The sequence below is a fragment of the Erpetoichthys calabaricus genome, chromosome 13 (assembly GCF_900747795.2).
Source record: "Erpetoichthys calabaricus chromosome 13, fErpCal1.3, whole genome shotgun sequence".
Classification (NCBI taxonomy): domain Eukaryota; kingdom Metazoa; phylum Chordata; class Cladistia; order Polypteriformes; family Polypteridae; genus Erpetoichthys; species Erpetoichthys calabaricus.
In genome coordinates, this window is record NC_041406.2 from 54,691,894 (window position 1) to 54,711,205 (window position 19,312).

The 19,312-nt window shown below is 38.4% G+C and overlaps 1 protein-coding gene across 1 annotated transcript in view; it reads left to right on the top strand.

The window, feature by feature from the left end:
* Positions 1-19,312, top strand: part of rapgef5a (Rap guanine nucleotide exchange factor (GEF) 5a) — a 254,510-nt gene that overhangs the window by 142,759 nt on the left and 92,439 nt on the right. The window contains exon 8 of the mRNA XM_028818299.2: positions 2,251-2,327. Within this exon, the coding sequence (XP_028674132.1) occupies positions 2,251-2,327 (77 nt within the window). The remainder of the gene's footprint in view (positions 1-2,250; positions 2,328-19,312) is intronic.

Genomic DNA, 19,312 nt, shown 5'->3' on the forward strand with positions numbered 1-19,312 from the left:
GCCTATGAATCCTTGGTTTGGACCAGGAGCATTCTGCATCACATGCTCATTTTCTACCTCCATTGATGACCATTAGGGTCAAGGCCATATCAGTTGCAGAAAAAAAACAGATCAGCTGTTTTGCATAATATTTTAATTGACAAGACCCTGACCCACTGAGGAAAAAAGTCCCTTTTGTCAGGGTGGGAGAGGCAGACACCATTCAAGCAGATAGATAGATAGATAGATAGATAGATAGATAGATAGATAGATAGATAGATAGATAGATAGATAGATAGATAGATAGATAGATAGATAGATACTTTATTAATCCTAAGGGGAAATTCACATAGTCCAGCAGCGGCATACTGATAAAAACAATATTAAATTAAACAGTGATAACAATGCAGGTATACAGACAGACAATAACTTTGTATAATGTTAACGTTTACTCCCCTGGGTGGAATTGAAGAGTCGCATAGTTTGGGGGAAGAATGATCTCCTCAGTCTGTCAGTGGAGCAGGACAGTGACAGCAGTCTGTCGCTGAAGCTGCTGCTCTGTCGGGAGATGATACTGTTTTGTGGACTCAGAGGATTCTCCATGATTGAAAGGAGCCTGCTCAGTGCCCGTCGCTCTGCCACAGATGTCAAACTGTCCAGCTCCATGCCTACAATAGAGCCTGCCTTCCTCACCAGTTTGTCCAGGCGTGAGGCGTCCCTCTTCTTTATGCTGCCCCCCAGCACACCACCGCGTAGAAGAGGGCGCTCGTCTCAAACGTCTGGTAGAATATCTGCAGCATCTTATTCTAAGATTCTAAGGAAGTATAGTCGGCTCTGTCCTTTCTTACACAGAGCATCAGTATTGGCAGTCCAGTCCAATTTATCATCCAGCTGCACTCCCATGTATTTATAGGTGTGCACCCTCTGCACACAGTCACCTCTGATGATCACGGGGTCCAGGAAGGGCCTGGGCCTCCTAAAATCCACCACCAGCTCGTTGGTTTTGCTGGTGTTCAGTTGTAGGTGGTTTGAGTCGCACCATTTAACAAAGTCCTTGATTAGGTTCCTGTACTCCTCCTCCTGCGCACTCCTGATGCAGCCCACGATAGCAGTGTCGTCAGCGAACTTTTGCACGTGGCAGGACTCCAAGTTGTATTGGAAGTCCGATGTATATAGGCTGAACAGGACCAGAGAAAGTACAGTCCCCTGCGGCGTTCCTGTGTTGCTGACCACAATGTCAGACCTGCAGTTCCTGAGACGCACATACTGAGGTCTGTCTTTAAGATAGTCCACGATCCATGCTACCAGGTATGAATCTACTCCCATCTCTGTCAGCTTGTCCCTGAGGAGCAGAGGTTGGATGGTGTTGAAGGTGCTAGAGAAGTCTAGAAACATAATTCTTACTGCACCACTGCCTCTGTCTAAGTGGGAGAGGGATCGGTGTAGCATGTAGATGATGGCATCCTCCTCTCCCACCTTCTCCTGGTATGCGAACTGCAGAGGGTCGAGGGCATGTTGAACCTATGGCCTAAGGTGGTGAAGCAGCAGCCGCTCAGTCTCATTGTATCAGATGCATCAGATGCTGCTATGAAACATTAAAGTTTAGTAGAAATGGGGAGGTGGCAAGTCTTTTTTACAACATTTTTAGTATACCGAGTACACTAATGGCAAACTATTATTTAGTCAGTCGTGTACAGTGTGTACTGTATAATGAACAGCATAAAAAATCCTTGGGAATCCCACATCCTTTCGAGCAGACTTGCCATGCTGAGCACTTTCCTTCTGCAGAAGTAAGAAATTGAATCACTTTGTGTGCCTAGGTCCTTTCTTGTCATAGTGAAGTTCAGAATACTTGCACCCTACAGCAGGGGAAGCAAACTTTCCTTCAGCAATTGATCTAAGTGTGACAGTAACTGTTTCATATATCCAACATATCCTCTGTATTCCTGGCTGACCATCTAGCCCTAATCATCAATACATACTTGGTGTAAAGCAGCAGCAGTTTACGTCACAGTGGTCAGACTTTGTCAAGTTATCTATTTTTGATGCAGTCCTCTTTTTTATTTTTTTCTCGCAGATTATTTATCGCATGCTTAAAAATGTCAGGTTGTATAATACATTCTAAGCATTTTTTAATCTTCCTTTTCTGTTCAAGTTATTTCCTAAATATTTCAAAAAGAACCCAAATGTGTGCTGGGCCCCAGTAAATATCTCCAGTTTCCCAGGGCTTGGTTTGCAATAATTGTAAGTTTCCTTTGTCATTTATTTTAGTGATTGTTGAAGAGGAAAAGGACTGTTCAGATGAAGGCCTGTCTGATGAAAATACAGACACTGGAAGTACTATGGAGGTAAGGCCATTGTTATAGTCTTATAGAAATATTTAAGATATATGTTTTGTTCGGTAAAATCAGCTCCCATCATCTAAGTCTGTTTCTGCAAAAAATTAATGTTACTTGTATGTCTGATATAGAAAAACATTTCACAATGAAATGAGTGTTCATGTTTTGTTGTGCTGGCCATTAACTTCCTCTCTTTATATAGATAATGAGATTGTTTAATGGGCTTTCATAACGCTTGTTAGCATCAACATGTACATTGTTTAAATGAAGTTATAAATTTTGTGGTAGAGAATAATCAGCCGAGCCTAAAAGGGAGGCAAACTCAAGTGCTTAACATTGTGCTGTTTGTGTACTGTGAAGTAATTGAATGATGAGTGGTGAATGCCTAGGAGCTAATTTAGTAAAAACAGAATAAATAATGGGAAAGGACATAGAAAAACAAACCTTATTTTAGCCTGAGTATATTTATTTATTTTTTTCAAAGGATTATTTCCAAAAGAACAAATTAGAACTGTTATCAATATACTCAGTGCTTACCATTTACTAAATGAATCTTCACCTAACTTTTAATATTTTAAACAATTTTAAGGTGTGAGTTGTTAACCTCTAAAATAAGACAACATAACATGTTTTATATCTATAGATTATAAAGGCAAGTTTAAATTTCCAAAATGCTATTTCATTTATCAACTACTCATCGGTGCTTAATGCACAAAAGACTCATTAAATAAAGACATAAAAGAACCTCCTTGACGGGATGCCTGTCCATTGCAGGGCTTGTTCATATCAACATCGACACCAACTCATATACAGTAATGCCATTTTTAAATTCAGTAATAACCCTTGCAGAAACCAAAGCACTAACAGTAAATAGTAAAACAGAAAAAAGCAGAGATAATATGCAGATTTGACAGAGATGGTGGTTAATTGTATGAATGGAGCTCACGTCCCTGGAGCTGACAACAGTCTCCTTTAACTCTACTGTGCTTCTCATGAAAATTAACACAATATATATTTACAGTAGTAAAGCTGTTATGCATTTTCTGAAGTTTGTGCTAGGTGTTCTTAATTTGTGCACATACATACCTTCATTTTTATGTATAAAAATAAAATAAATATTTGAATCAAAAGACATGGCAGTGCCCAGTAAATACTTTACAGTACTGGGTCGACTAGCTATGTAATTCTTTTGCCTCCAAAAGTGTAAACATTAAGGAGGCTCAGAATATAAAATGTATAACTAAAACAGTAACATGGGCGCGGAGGGTAGCGCTGCTGCCTCGCAGTAAGGAGACCCGGGTTCGCTTCCCGGGTCCTCCCTGCATGAATTATGCATTTTCTCCCCATGTCTGCGTGGGTTCCCTCTCGGTGCTCCGGTTTCCTCCCACAGTCCAAAGACATGCAGGTTAGGTGGCTTGGCAATTCTAAATTGTCCCTATTGTGTGCTTGGTGTGTGGGTGTGTGTCCTGCAATGGGTTGGTGCCCTGCCCGGGATTGGTTCCTGCCTTGTGCCCTGAGCTGGCTGGGATTGGCTCCAGCAGACCCCTGTTACCCTGTGTTAGGATATAGCAGGTTGGATAATGGATGGATGGATGGATAAAACAGTAACTGTTATAGTAAAGGGCGGCACGGTGGCGCAGTGGGTAGCGCTGCTGCCTCGCAGTTGGGAGATCTGGGGACCTGGGTTCGCTTCCCGGGTCCTCCCTGCGTGGAGTTTGCATGTTCTCCCTGTGTCTGCGTGGGTTTCCTCCCACAGTCCAAAGACATGCAGGTTAGGTGGATTGGCGATTCTAAATTGGCCCTAGTGTGTGCTTGGTGTGTGGGTGTGTTTGTGTGTGTCCTGCGGTGGGTTGGCACCCTGCCTGGGATTGGTTCCTGCCTTGTGCCCTGTGTTGGCTGGGATTGGCTCCAGCAGACCCCCGTGACCCTGTGTTCGGATTCAGTGGGTTGGAAAATGGATGAATGGATGTTATAGTAAATATGGCAGCCTTCTCGGTGTGTCTGTACTTTTCAAAATTTTAACATAATTAAGGAAGAACAAAACTTGAAAAATATATACCTGAATCAGAATTTAGAATCAGTCTATTTTCTGAACCAATTTTTCACAATATAAAATATTAGACTATACTCTATAAGACACAATGTGAAAGTTTACCATTTGTGACCAGTGGGCTCATTGTAACATGTAGCAGAGCCAGTGTGAAAAGACTTGAACGGTTTTTGCATCTGTTACTTACACAAAGAGATCTACTTTAGTCTAATCTGTGTAGTGGAGTATTTCAAAAATGAAGTCTTATTTTCTTCTGGCACATTCTATTTTTTGAAGTTTAGAAAGTAAATGGAATATTAAAGTAGATGGCGTCTAGTGCAGCATTTTATCTGGAAGTGATAAACCTGTACAGCTGGATTCTAGTCATATCATTTTAATTTCTGGTTATGAGGACCAGTAGGGAAAGTTGCTGGTTTTTTTGAAACAACATAAAAGAAGAAGGCTGAAAAAAGTGTGAAGAAAAAGTATGAGCAAAAGTATTTTAAATTAGATTATCTTAGATAAACTGTATTAATCCCAAGGGGAAATTCAGTGATACCTTTTGCATATATTTGGTTATTTTCATTATAGGTGAAACGTTAACCTTAATATAAATCTAAGCATCACGTGATGTAGAGTGTTGTCGCTGGCTTTGGAGAGTATTACAATGAGTCCTTAAATAGAAAGGTGAATCCCTTTTACAATATAACTAGTCAAAAATATAACATACAAAACTTATTACAAAACAGTAATACATACAGTACTAACTGAGTTACCTGGCTTTGCCCAGGAAATTTTGTAAAACAACGTGGAAAACAATGGACGTCAGTTGTAGTGCCGCCGGTTAATTGGATATATCAGAATTACTTTGTAACTAACTAAATTCTTTTCACTATTCAATATTTGTAGTTTTTGTAATACCGAGGGGTAACATGATTGGCAGGCAGTGTGGTGTAGTGGTTAAGGCTTTAGACCTAGGACTTCAAACTCTGAGGTTGTGGGCTCAAGTACTGCTACTGAGACTGTGTGGCCATAAGCAAGTCACTTCACCTGCCTGTACACTGACTGGAAAAGCAAAAGAAATGCAACCAATTGTATTTTAAATATTGGATAAATGGATCAGTCAAACAATAAGTAATAATGATATCATTAGGTCTATGCAGCTGCTTACTCTTGATCATACAATACACAACTGTCCATGAGTAAAACATTCCTGCAGTAGATCAGCTCCTGGTTTTCCTTTTGACTTGGCTTTTGGTGATGGACATTGGAAAACATAGCTTTACAGGAAAGTGTATTGTTTTGAATTGTAATTGGTAATCAGTAGGATTAATGTGAAAATTGAGTATACATTATTATCATTATCAGATGTTTACGATTTTCATTTGTTTATGCTGTTCACTCAAGAGCAGTATTTCTTTTTGTGTTTGTGGTCCTCCTTTAAAGTCTGCAGATGTGACTGTATATGCAAAGCAGTGCCTGAAGCGGATATGCATATGTGCCGGTAACCTATGTGTTATACTAATGTATTAACATGAAGAACGAGGAGTGCAGAGTATTTCTCCATTAGAAATTCAAGTGGCACTGTCCAAGACTGATGTTTCTCCCTTGAAATCCTTGTTACTGGACTTGAGCCTAGGTGAACCAGGGGCCTGATACAAACCAGCACTGCCATAAAGTATTGCAGAAAATTTGGGAAACTGCAAAAATAAGGAAACACACACCACATTACCATATTGTTACACTATGTTGGGAGGTTTATTCTGGCCTTCAAATATTAAAACAGAATGTATATTCTACTTAAAAAAAGTTTTTATAATCAGTAACAATTAAACCATCTTTAAGCAGATACAGCCAACTAAGTTGTTTATTCTTTAACAATAGTTAAATATGCTCTTCGATCATATGCCCATGCCAGTAGCGCATTCCTTTCAAACATATGAATAGTAGTAGACACATAAATAATACTAGCCACTATCAATCAATAACAGATTCTGTAAATACCACCATTGTCTGCCCTGACAAATAAGATGGTAAAAATAGCTAAGTTAACCAAATATGAAACATTTCCATTATTTGACATCCTTTTATTATTTCTGAAAGAAAAAAAATTCCTAGATGCAGTGCATTTTTTAGGACAAAAAGAAGAGAGAGAAAAGTACCAATGTTTTATAATTTACTTATTAAGAACTGATAACAGATTAGAATGCAATACTACATTTGAGCAGGGGCATTTCCTTCTCTTTTTACCATCTAATGTACGTGATGGGAATTTCCAGAATCTATTAAAAGGTCCAGAGCAGCTGCTGAAGCTCTTTCACGCACAGTGCTGCTCACATACTCTGCTTTATGACCTGCAATAGCTTTTACTACCTACTTTGCATTCTTTTCATAAACACCATCATCACAAACAGCTACAACTTATTATTTCGACTAAAGCAGTCTTACACTGTTATATCTTGCTTCATTAATGAAACTTTACTGCATATACTTTGTCCCTTTTCCCGTTTAACTTATTTGCCTATAATGACTGCATGCTCCTTCTACTATTGCTTTTTGTACTTTATATTCTAATAGCACTTACTGTCAGCACTTTTAGAGCATATAACACCAAAATAAGGAGACAGACACCACCGTATTGTACTGCTTTGCTGAGTAGTTTATTCTGGCAGGCAGGGACACTTTTCCAAGACTATATGCTTTCTTTCTCCCACGTTACTACATAGCTCTCTAAGGCCCTTCCACTACTTAGCCTGCCTCCTATGTGTGAAGACAAAGAGATTCTGTTGCTTTTCTAGTAAACTAAAATCCTTTTAGGTGTAAGTGAATTAGAAGTTACATAGACAAATGTGTTCATGTGTTTTGGGGGAGTGGGGAGGGAAGTCCTTTTTTAACATACTCCTCACATATGTAGCACTACAATTGAAGAATGGGAATTGGGAGTTCTCCCTTAATGTTTTAAGCATTGCAAAAGGCGAGTGTGAGTGAGAGGGGCATCATTTTTCATTGCTGTGACTCAGAGCTGGAGGTCGCCAGGAGTACAGCAGATAACCAAGATGAGAGCCGATATGCATCTAAGAGTACCCAGTAGTCAACAGCAAAAAACAGCACTTGTTAACCATTGAGCTCCATCTTCAGTCATCTGTCCACCTTATTGGTTACTGATAGTATACTGATGGCACGTCAATCACTTCTGCCACATCCTTCATTTGCATTAGATTGTTCTTCAATTAAATACCTTTAGAAAATGGCTTATTTTGACTTTGAAAATATATATATATATGTACATATATATGTGTACATATAAGTAAACACAGAATTATGCTGTTATTAACAGTGCTGGCTGTAGGTGGTCCTCTGTGGTCCACTGCAATTTTCACTTAAAATTAGTTCTTTGTATGAAAATACTTTAACTCAGGGGTGTCAAACTCCAGGCCTGGAGGGCCGCAGTGGCTGCAGGTTTTCATTCTGACCCTTTTCGTAATCAGCGAGCAGTTTTCACTGCTAATTAACTTCTTTTCCCTTCATTTTAATAGCCCTGTTCTTAAGGATTCAGTCCTCTGAATTGATTTCTTTCTTCATGAAATGGCAGTCAAACAGAAATGAGACGTGAAACGAAATTGGGATTTCAAACTCCAACCAATTTCACTCCAACCAATCTATTAATGAGAAGCTGATTCTTGCTGTTAATTAAATTAAAAATAGAGACAACTAAGGGGCCTGAGTCAAGTTAATTAAAACTAAAGCAAAAGAAGTTAATTAGCAGCAAAAATTGGTCACTAATGAAGAAGATGGTTAGAATGAAAACCTGCAGCCACTTCGGCCCTCCAGGCCTGGGGCCTCATGCATAACGCCGTGCGTAGAACTCACACTATAACATGGCGTAAGCACAAAAGCGGGAATGTACGTACGCACAGAAAAATCCAGATGCAGGAATCTGTACGTACGCAAATTTCCACGTTCTTCCGCTACATAAATTCCGATCAGCGTGAAAAGTAACGCACGTGCACGCGCCTTCTGTCCCGCCCCAACTCCTCCCAGAATTATGCCTCTTTGAATATGCAAATCAATATAAATAGCCTTCTGTGAAAAGAAAATGGGAAAAGCACGGGGGAAAATATAAGAATTTCAGCGAATACCAAGTGGAGGCAAAGGAAAAAACGTACTATTTGTTGGTTTAAACAGTGGTATAATCAACAAAAGAAAGTTGATCGAGTGACAGAGTGTCGGAGAAACTCGAAAGCTCAAGTTCACAAAGTCACACAGTGCCTGAAATAAAAAAGAAGTTGTCACATATCAAAGTCGGCGTGAAAAGGTGACTCGCAGCAGACCGTCTGAGTGTCATATGAAAGCTTATTAGGGTACGGAGAAAAAAAAATAGGCACACAGTGGGAAAAAAGCACAAAATGTCAACTTAAATCTCGAAATTTCCACTTTAATCACGTAGTTTATTTTGTCATTAAAGTAGAACATCATAAACTTCATCTTAAAATCGTTTATTTGACTAGTTTCTCAAGTAGCACGTTAAATGCTTTGTTCTGTGTTAAATCTTCTATGTGCTCTATGTGTGTGAATCACTACGTGCTTCCGTTCTTTCTCTTTCTCCGACAGGACACAGAATCCATTACATTCGTGATATTACAGCTCTCTGAATAATTAAAATACTGAGATGTATACGTGATATCATTTTCATGATGATAGGAATGAAAGCATGTTATTAAACATGGGAACACTGTGGCGCAGTGATTGTTCATATCTCACACAAGAGGCTTGCTGCGCCATGTGCGACCTTCGATGAAATAATTTATTACAGAAGTACTGTCTCTTTCAAACGTACTAACCTCCAATTCCTGTCCTTACTTTTCTTTCTCCAAATACCCAATCGCCACACAGTCAGCTCTGTAATAGACGTTAAGCCATCTGTAAGCTTAGAACGCCGATTCTTCAAAACTTTTAAGGAACATTGAAATATCTCGTAGTACATGTTTAATTATTCTATCCATCTATCCTTCCAGTGTCACGTCAGCACCAGCAATAATACAACGCAATGCAGGAACAATCCCTGAACTAGCTAGTGCTGCGGCACCGTGTCCTCACATGTTTAATTATTAACAATACAGATTATTTAAATGAAGTTAAAGTTTTATCTGTATAATATAATCAACATATTGTGCTGCATTTCATCTTAAAAATGATATCGTCATCATATGTAAATACGCGCTTTATAAAGTGGCGCAGGTTGTGCAATATTATAACTGTATCCCAAGTTTACAGTGAGGTAATTGTACTTATAAGTACAAACAGTTCTACAAGAAGCACTTGATGGACTGATTGAGTGCGTTTATAGTTCTTGGGATGAAACTTTTTCTAAACCGCGAAGTCCGTACAGGAAAGTCTCTGAAACGTTTTGCTGTGGCTGAGTCAGCGTCAGCTTCATGCTGTATACCGATAATTCTCTCTCCGATCAGCTGCTGGTGTGATTCCCCACTCAGATACAGTGATATAAATACTCCGAGTGGTGCAGTGAGAGTAATATGGAAAAAGATGATCTGCTGTGGCAACCCTTAACAGGGGCAGCTGAAAGAAGAAGAAGATGCATTGAGAGTAACAATGCTAAAGCAGTTATGGTATTTGGAATACTATGGCTATTCCCTGGACCATTATATTGCTGCAGGTTAATTACAATCAGATGCATTACACTAATAAACAATATGCAGTTAGTTTCAGTGTATATATAAAGCCGCGTCAGGAATGTGGGTCTAAGAAAGAAAGGGTGACCACACAGGAACAGTAGCACTGCTTTGACGCTGGGTGCCGCCAGTCTGCAAAACCGAGCGGAGAAATTGCGTACGCCAGGGTATGAGGTACCATGGAAAAGTGCGTGGCTTTACGCCAAGTTTAGGTTTTTTACATCGAGATTTGAGCGTGGAAACGTTCGTACACAACATTTCTGTGCGTACGCACCGTTTATACATGAGGCCTCTGGAGTTCGACACCCGTGCTTTAACTGACACATACTTACACAATAAAAAAAGTTTTCTTTTAATTCAATTGAGAATTATAACTTATGTTTTGACAGTTTTTAATAAAAAAGAAAGTAAATTGAACCTATAAACTGCTAATTTGTATTTTTTTGTATTGATCAAATTATATGTCACTTTCACAATTCCAATAAGGTGAAATGTTCTTTTCTATATTTAGCAAAAGTCCCCTATTTGTTTATAAAATACCCGTGGATATCAGTCAGTGTGTGTGAAAATGGCTTCTCTTTGCTTCATTTAGGAAGTTTCAGTACATCTTCTTTAAAAAGCGTAGTAACGTTCATTAATGGTGATGAACGAACCTCACGAAGTTTGCTTCGCTGTGAATTTGCTGATATCATGGAAATGTTTGGGAACATAGCCAATCTCCACAAAAGGCAAATGGACCTATGTTTATCTCTTTAGTTAAGAAATGCTTATTAAACCTCTTCTAGTTGTGGCAGATGGCTGGGACCCATGCCCGGTTGGGATGCCCCTTTGACACTGGATCATTGGAGCAGTCATGGGATCATGGGATGCACACTACGTCCCCTGGAACACTTGTTGGTAGCCCCCCTGGGTTGCATCGGGGCCAATATTTTGGAACACCGGAGCTCATTCCTGTTGGGCTCCATGGGCACCACCAGGGGAAGCTGCATGGCCTAACGAGCCCGTCTGGGCGAGAACACAGGCACACCCGGCAGGTACAGCCGGAAGTAGGTCAACGAGCACCTGCAGCACTTCCGGGTGGGCTATAAAAGAGGCTGACAGTCGACAGGAGGAGGACGATGATGACGACGACAAAGCTGCCTGGGAGGAGTGAAGGAAGAAGAGTGATTTTTGGGTGTTTTTGGTGTTTTCTTTGGTGGTGTTTTGGGACTGTGTTAGGCCTGTGGGACATGGGGAAGACGTGCCCCACGGCTGAAGAAAAATTAGAAACCTTTTTGTTTATTTTTATACGTGCCTCTGCTGTCAGTCTGTGTCAGGTCGATGCCTATATAGCACCTTTGACACATAGTCTAAATTCATAAGTGTGAGATTCTCCTTGTAGCACTGGATGTGATGATACTTCATTTTAGGAATCAACATTCTGGGCACCCAGCATGCATACCTCACAATTGCCTGTTCATGAACAATGATGAGCGAACTCTGTAAAGTTTGCTTAGCTGTGAGTTTGGAGAAAATATGGAAACTAACTTTGTCAAACTCCACAAAATGTGTTAAAGTCAATTGAGAAAGAAGAATTTGGCTAGTTTTGAGTGGTGTGGTGTATAATGGTGTAATAGACTTTTAAATGTCTAGGGAAAAGTCTGCCAACTCTGCTGGACTGATGATTGTAGCCAAAAATGTGACCTCAGCTGTAAGGTAACAGTGCTGATCACTGCGCCAACGTGCCTCAAACAAAAAAAAGATACCACTGAAAAAATATAGTGTATGGCAACAAACTAGTAATAAGTGAATAAAATATTGATCATTGTTCCATTCTTGGGGCTCACATTGGCCATGCCTCAAAGCGGCATGTGAGACTGGCTCATTTCATTGTTTGGAATCTCGGCTCCGGGTGCAGCTTTATCTTTATATCATTTGCAGATGCTTCACACTTTTTTCTTCAATGAAGAATAAAGACATGTCATGAAAATAGTAATACATCTTTAATTATTCTCAGGGTGCTTCTAAGCTTTCTAAAGGGAGTGGTGCTTCTTTAAGGCTTGTTTTGAGAACTAGCTGGGCTCATGGCTAACAATGCATACAAATTTGCCATCTGGTGCTGGTTGCCAGCACAAAGGGATCAGACTTTTATATCCAGTGGCAGAACTCATTATGGTTAGCTAATTTACCCCACAAAAATAAAATACCTCACATGTTTTTTTATTTTATTTTTAAATGCATGCAGAATAGAAATCTGTCTAGAGTACTGATCGGGTACTTGACATCAAGCATACCTGAAGCAAATCTTCAATGATTTTACAGTTTTACAACACTGTTTATTAATAAAATATGTAATTTGCTGTATTATAAAGGTTTATATCTTTCTTCTTTGTATGTCTCTCTGTTATCCTTTTTTAAACAGTCTTTTTCAAATAGAGGATTATGGGAACTATGTTGCCTCCTCACAAAAGAGGATAGGCAATGAAGTCCCTTGATTACCATTGTGTTTTATAGGAGGTAGCCATGGCACATTTAGGCCTCCACTCTCAATAGACTGCTTATGGAAGGGAGGTTTTTGTTAGTGCAGATAACAAGCAGCCATTCAGTAGTCTATGGATCTCTAACTAAGTGGAGTGCCATGGAAGTACAAAATATTTGGAAGTGAGATAGAGGAAGCAAACCCAAAAAATAACCAAAAGTTTTAGAATTTAAATAGCCTGTCAGCCATTTTAATTAATTAATTGATTTGTTTGACCCCTTAAAATGCCTTGTCTGTCACAATTAAGGAAGGAGGAAAAAGAAGGTTACCCACACTTTGCACATGGCTGCCCTATGCAAATGTGATATTTAATGTCACTGATTTATAGCACGTGCAAAATATACCTTAAATATTGGAGACTTGTTTCACAAATAATTATTTAGTATATTTTAGGGTAGTGTAAAAGTAAAATAGTTAACTCTAGGTTATAGTTTCCATTATGATGTACCATTTACCATTGGATACAAAGAATTTGTTACACAGATCTCTTACTTTGTTGTTTAATACAGTGCCATCCCAAAGTACTGAGTCTATGAAGTCAAAATTTCCAGGATACCACAGGAGATTTTGTAATCCTATAAGGCAGGGGTCCCCAACCCCCAGTCCGCGGCCCACTACCGGGCTGCGGCCGTCTGACAGCCGGGCCGCGAGAGAACTGCCGGCAACGGAGACTCACTCAGACTTTTTAGAATGCTTGGCGGGCAGGGCTTTGTAGCGGCGCAGAGAGAGGAGAGAGACCGAGGTGAGAGAGTATTAAAACAAAGTATTTTATGATCTCGACAGTTTCCCCATATGACACGAGTCTGTAAAAATCTCGTTACTACGAAATACATTCAGCAGATACTTTCATTACAACGAAGTGACCTTGAAATGCTTGAATGAATCATCCACAGAGCAGTTAGATCTGTGGTCGCAGCTCAGATGTGCACGTTTGCACAATGATCCCCAGATAGAAACAATGTAAAAAAAAATTCTTTCCTCGAACTTTCTTTGTACTGTATTTTTTTTGCTGTTTTTGTTTCCTGTGGTTTTCAGTGATACATTTTGCTTATTGCTTGTCAACATTTGAAAAACGTCCATTGGAATTTAACTCATTGTCACCCTCCTATAGAAACGGCAGACACGAAAAAACGATAACAGTGTTAATGTTTGTGATGTGCAATCTGTTGGAATGACAAATGCAATACATACTGTAATCCCTCGCTACTTCGCGGTTCACTTTTCGCGGATTCACGACTTCGCAGATTTTATATGTAAGCATATCTAAATAAATAACGCGGATTTTTCGCTGCTTCGCGTGTTTCTGCGGACAATGGGTCGTTTTACTTCTGGTACTTGCTTCCTAAGTTGGTTTGCCCAGTTGATTTCATACAAGAGATGCTATTGGCGGATGGCTGAGAAGCTACCCAATCAGAGCACGCAGTTAAGTTCCTGTGTGCTGCTGATTGGCTCAGTGACGGAGTGCTGCATTAACCAGGAAGTCTCATCTCACTCATTCAGCATTAACGTGCTACAGCTGCAGGGGCCGTGTCCAAGCGCCAACAGAAGATGCAAATGATTGCAGAAAAGGTAAAAGTTTTGGATATGTTGATGGAAGGGAAAAGCTACACCGCTGCAGGACACCATCACAGCATCAATGAGTCCACGATTCTTTTTATTTAAAAAGGAGGAAAAGCATATAAGATCTACGGCCGCAGTGTCCTTTAACCAGGGCGCAAAACGAGTTGCAAGTGGACGTGATAAGGGAGTAGTCTGGATGGAATTTGCTTTAGGAATCTTTGCAACAAGGTCGACGACGTCATGACCGCCTACAAGCTGCTACGTGTACTTCGCTATACAGTAAGTGTAAACTTATCTACTGATTTCATATTGCTTAGCAGTTGTCCCTGTTATTAATAGAGTAAAGGGTGGGTTGTAAACAATACAGGGAGGGTTTAAAAACGTCCAAATACACGTTAAATAATTAAATAAATATGGTGTCCTCACTTCGCGGAAATTCAGTTATCGCGGTCGGCCTTGGAACCTATCTCCCGCGATAAATGAGGGATTACTGTATATCTTTGTTATATGCAAAAAAAGAAGAAAAATCACAGGTTGCAAATGTATGCGAACTGCTTAATAACTTCATATTAATAGAAATGTAATGTAAATTGTGTATAAAACTGCCCTACAAACCCTCCTCGAATCCTCAACCCCCCCCCCTCCCATCCAAGCCCCCCTAAAATCCCCCCCTCCCCAAACCGGTCCCTGGAAAAATTTTGCTTTTAGTAAAGTGGTCCTTGCTGTCAAAAAGGTTGGGGACCACTGTTATAAGGCATATACACATAGCAATAATGAAAAAAGCAGGGTGATGTAATGTAATTTTTCCTCATATTTATCTTTTTATCTAAGAATTGCATTGCTTGTGTGTACAGTAAAAATAACAAATTTATCTCCACTGCTATAGTACTTGTAGAGAGCACTGTATGAGTAATGTGCTTTTACTACTGTATGTTATTTGTTTTATTTCCTCTGCCTTTTCACTTGCATCTTGTGTTCAATTTAAATGATTCTTGCATTGCAGATTTCATCAGTTTGTGCTAAGTGAAATAGCCTGGAAACAGCTGTGCTTGGCATGAGCAAGTTCTCGATTTAATCATTGGCAGCAAAGTCTTGGAATCAAGCAGCCGTAAATGTGGCACCTGCAAATGATAAGAAATCTCTTTGAAATGCATGGGGTCTTTGGAACTACAGAAGGCTGGGGACAATAAATGTTATTAAAATGAAACAATGAAGGGAAAATGATGAATTTATACCTGAGTATCTGCATTACATTTCATATATTTGTTTTACTACTTTATTTTTCAAATCCATTAATTTATTTTGGCACAAGAGTTTTGTTTCAGGGAAAAACAATAATAAGTTTAAGTGTAGCTTTTAAGTTATGTATTAAAATTGTGATCTGCTATACTATAAATAGTGACTCCAAGCCACACCTTGCAGATCTTCAAATATGACTCCTGTAGGTGTGTAATTTGGGTAATTTTACTATAACTAGCTTAGGCATTGATTCTAATTACATACAAATTGATCAACAGCATCTACTGTATTTAAAATTATAAAATAGAAAATGAAAATACAGAAAGCGGGAATAAACAAAATTAGGCTTCTCACTGAAAGTGATAAAACAGTGAATGCATTTCTATGAAGCTGCATCAGAGGGAGATTCATGGAAATTTTATTTACACAGGGCAATAAAGTTACCTTACTAAAGAACTTGTTTTGCTTTATAGAAATACCAATTTTAAGTCACTCTGAATACTACATACATACAGCACATATTCATATATGTAAACCTTTATCATATATTACAGTGGAGAAAACATATAAACATTTCAAAAGAGCATCTGAATCTGTTCTTCCATGACAGTTGAAAGCCACAATTGGGCAACTAAACTAAAACCAAGATGAAATACACACAGGCGATAACTTCTGGTGGAGAAAATGACCGAGCGTAGACTGATAGCTTTGTATAGTGACAGTGGCCCTGTTGTGCTTCAAATTTAAGACTGAAATTGATCAGATCAAATATGTTATAGAAAAATTGTATACTGCATCCAACATTCACTATTTTTGTTTCAAGTATTATTATGAACTTTTAGATTAGGTGTTAGTAGCAGTAATATCAACGTGCTGATCATTTCTGGACCCAGACTGCTTGTATCGTGGCACAGTTCATCGATAACGTTTGGTCTATCAGTTCACTTCTGGTTTGTGCATGATATTTCAGAAGAGATAAGATCAAGAGTTCAGATTGGACATTCCAAATCATTTATTTTCTTTTGCTTCAGCAACCATTTCTCCATAAACTTGATTCCTAAAGCCTGACATGAGTCAGTGCAAGAGATATGTGCCTAACCTGGAGCAGCAGTGATTTTTAATTTCTTAATTAGTACATTTCATATTTTATCATAAATTATTGGGAGCTACAGCCTTTTAAATTAGCTTTGTAAACCATTCCAGCCTTTTTTCTAAGATTGACAGAATGATTTAGTCAAGGTACAGTGCGCTTCTACAAGTCCATGTTCTTGTAAGAATACTAATGGTGAAACTCATAACTAGATGTGGTCATATTTGTTTAGCAACAGGTATTAAATAGGTATTGAATTACCTATTTAATAAAATTGATTATATGAAAGGTTTTATTAATGATTAGGACTTTCATGAAGATTAAATCACTTTTGTCAAAATAGTTCAGGAATATTCAGCATTATACTGGGTTCATTGATGTATTTAATCTGATGTAGAATATACAATAAAAGGACACATGTAAAGTTGAACTTTTGCCAAGCCATTTTGGTTTTGTAATTACGTTGATAAGAAGTAGAATTTGGAGTTGTTTACTTCATTTTTAAAGAATTGAAAATCTATAGTTCGCTTTGGCATGAGTTCAATACAGAGACTGTCTTTGTTACAATTGAGCTTAGTGAAATGTCACTGGAATATACTTTGTGTCATCAATAATAACATTTTCTTTCCTATTTTTTAACTGAATTAATGTTACCAAAGGATACTTTATAGTTAATAGTTGATTGTATAAGTAGTGTGTAGTGTGTTACAAGAGGAGTGTTCATTTCATGTAGCATTTTTACGAAATTGTACAGGGCGGGAATCAACAGATCTGTAATGCTGTTGACTAGCAATATCTGACATTAGTTGGAATACCTTAGCCATTTATATTTTAAACTTTTTATATTCTCATGTAAGTAGACAAAGTACTGTTTACGTCTACGTGTGTAGAAGAAGGTGCAGAAAAACAGCAAAAGGAGAGACTTGTCTTGCACCTTTTGCTCTATACTTGAATATCTCCACAATTTTACTATTCTCTTTAGGAACTCACCACAACTGCCAAATAAAAGTAAAGAGGTTTTAATTACATAAGGAAGAAAAACACATAAAGCAATAACTGGCTACTTTCCTGCTATCCTTAATATACTTTTGTGTCTGTTTTCTTATTCAGAATGTCTCCATCTCACATGTAATCTTTCACTGTCAGTTTTCTCTCACCAGTCTGTTACTTATTAATAGTGAAAATGGTTTCTTTATAACCCCTGCTGGGTTTATGTATGGCTCAGAAAATGACCTAAAATGCCCATAAGTAATGGGCAACACTGCTCCTTGGCAATTTCTGGTGAGGGAAATTTAATTTGTAATGAGTAACGAAAGACTGTGGCTGTCTAGAAACAAAGGTATTGATATGGCAAATTTTACTGTATATTCTAGTACGGCAGATATTTCAATTTTTCTAAACATTTCAAATTAAAAAAGTCTACAATTACACAACTATCCATCCATCCATCCATTTTCCAACCCGCTGAATCCTAACTACAGGGTCACGAGGTTCTGCTGGAGCCAATCCCAGCCAACACAGGGCGCAAGGCAGGAACCAATCCTGGGCAGGGCGCCAACCCACCGCAGGACACACACACGCACACCCACAAACCAAGCACACACTAGGGACAATTACTTTTATATATATATTTTTTGTTCTTTGTGTATAAACCTGAGAAAGAGATAAAATATACTGTAGTTCAACATATACAAAATAAATGTAATGGGTATGTAAAGTGTACTCCCTTTTGAGAATACATACAGAAACACATGCACAATGTCAAGGAGTTCAATGTGATTTTTATTTGTGGATACAACTTTGTGAAGTGGAATGTGTTTCTCACATTTTGTCACAGCTGCGGGCAATAAATTATCCATTAAGCCTGAACTGAACTTTGGATATTAATGCTTGATTTTGGTAATAAATATAGGAATATGTTTGTGGAAAACTTTGCAGACATACTTTGTTGAGCCAAATGTAATGTGTAGTTCTTGGATAGGCTATCTCAGGGCTACTCTACAATATAGATGAACTAGTCAGTTACCTATGCTGGCAACATTTTTGGGGAGGCAGCATTTTGACAACTATAATAGACATATCCATTGGCATCAGGAATGGTTGGCTTCAGGTTATCTTTGCTGCCCATCCCCTGACTTTCCCTGCCATATCCCGACTTCTGATTGATATGACATCAATGTACAACTTGCATGAAACTCCGAGGGGAACCACTCCCCAATGTTTTTCTATTCAGACATCTTTTTATCCAACATCCAAGTAAAACTATTGTGAAAATCCCCCCTCACCTTAACTCTTCCACTAATGAACACCTGTGTGGGAATCACACAAAGACCCTAAAAGAGACTCCCCTCGTCTCGCTCTTCGATGTACAGTAATATTCATAGCAATTAGATTCAAGACTCCATAGTTTGGGTGCATTATTTTTACTTTTGCCTAGAGCAGCAAAAAAGCTGAAGTTGGCACTGGGTCATCTTGATTGTCAAATGATTTATATTTTAATAATTTTTAGAAAAGAGATGTTTATTATTACTTTGCATTGCTTTGATTTATATTTTTTTAATAATGTACCATTAAATGCCTAACCTGTTTTACCTGATTTCCTCAAGACTCTTCATATTATGTATTCACATTCTCTCTTTAAATCTCTCTATATTTAAGTAATTAGTTAATGTTCCTAGATTGTTGTTTTTTTTTTATTTTCTTTTTTAAGGCAGACATTTTTTAAGTTTAATAATCATGCTATCTTTTTTATATAAGGGAACACCAATGAGATCTACTGTATTAGTTGGAAAGGTTTTTCACGAGTGAAGATGCCTTCATCCATCCAGAAAATAAATACATGTAAAGTCAGTAGCTAGTGATAAGAAT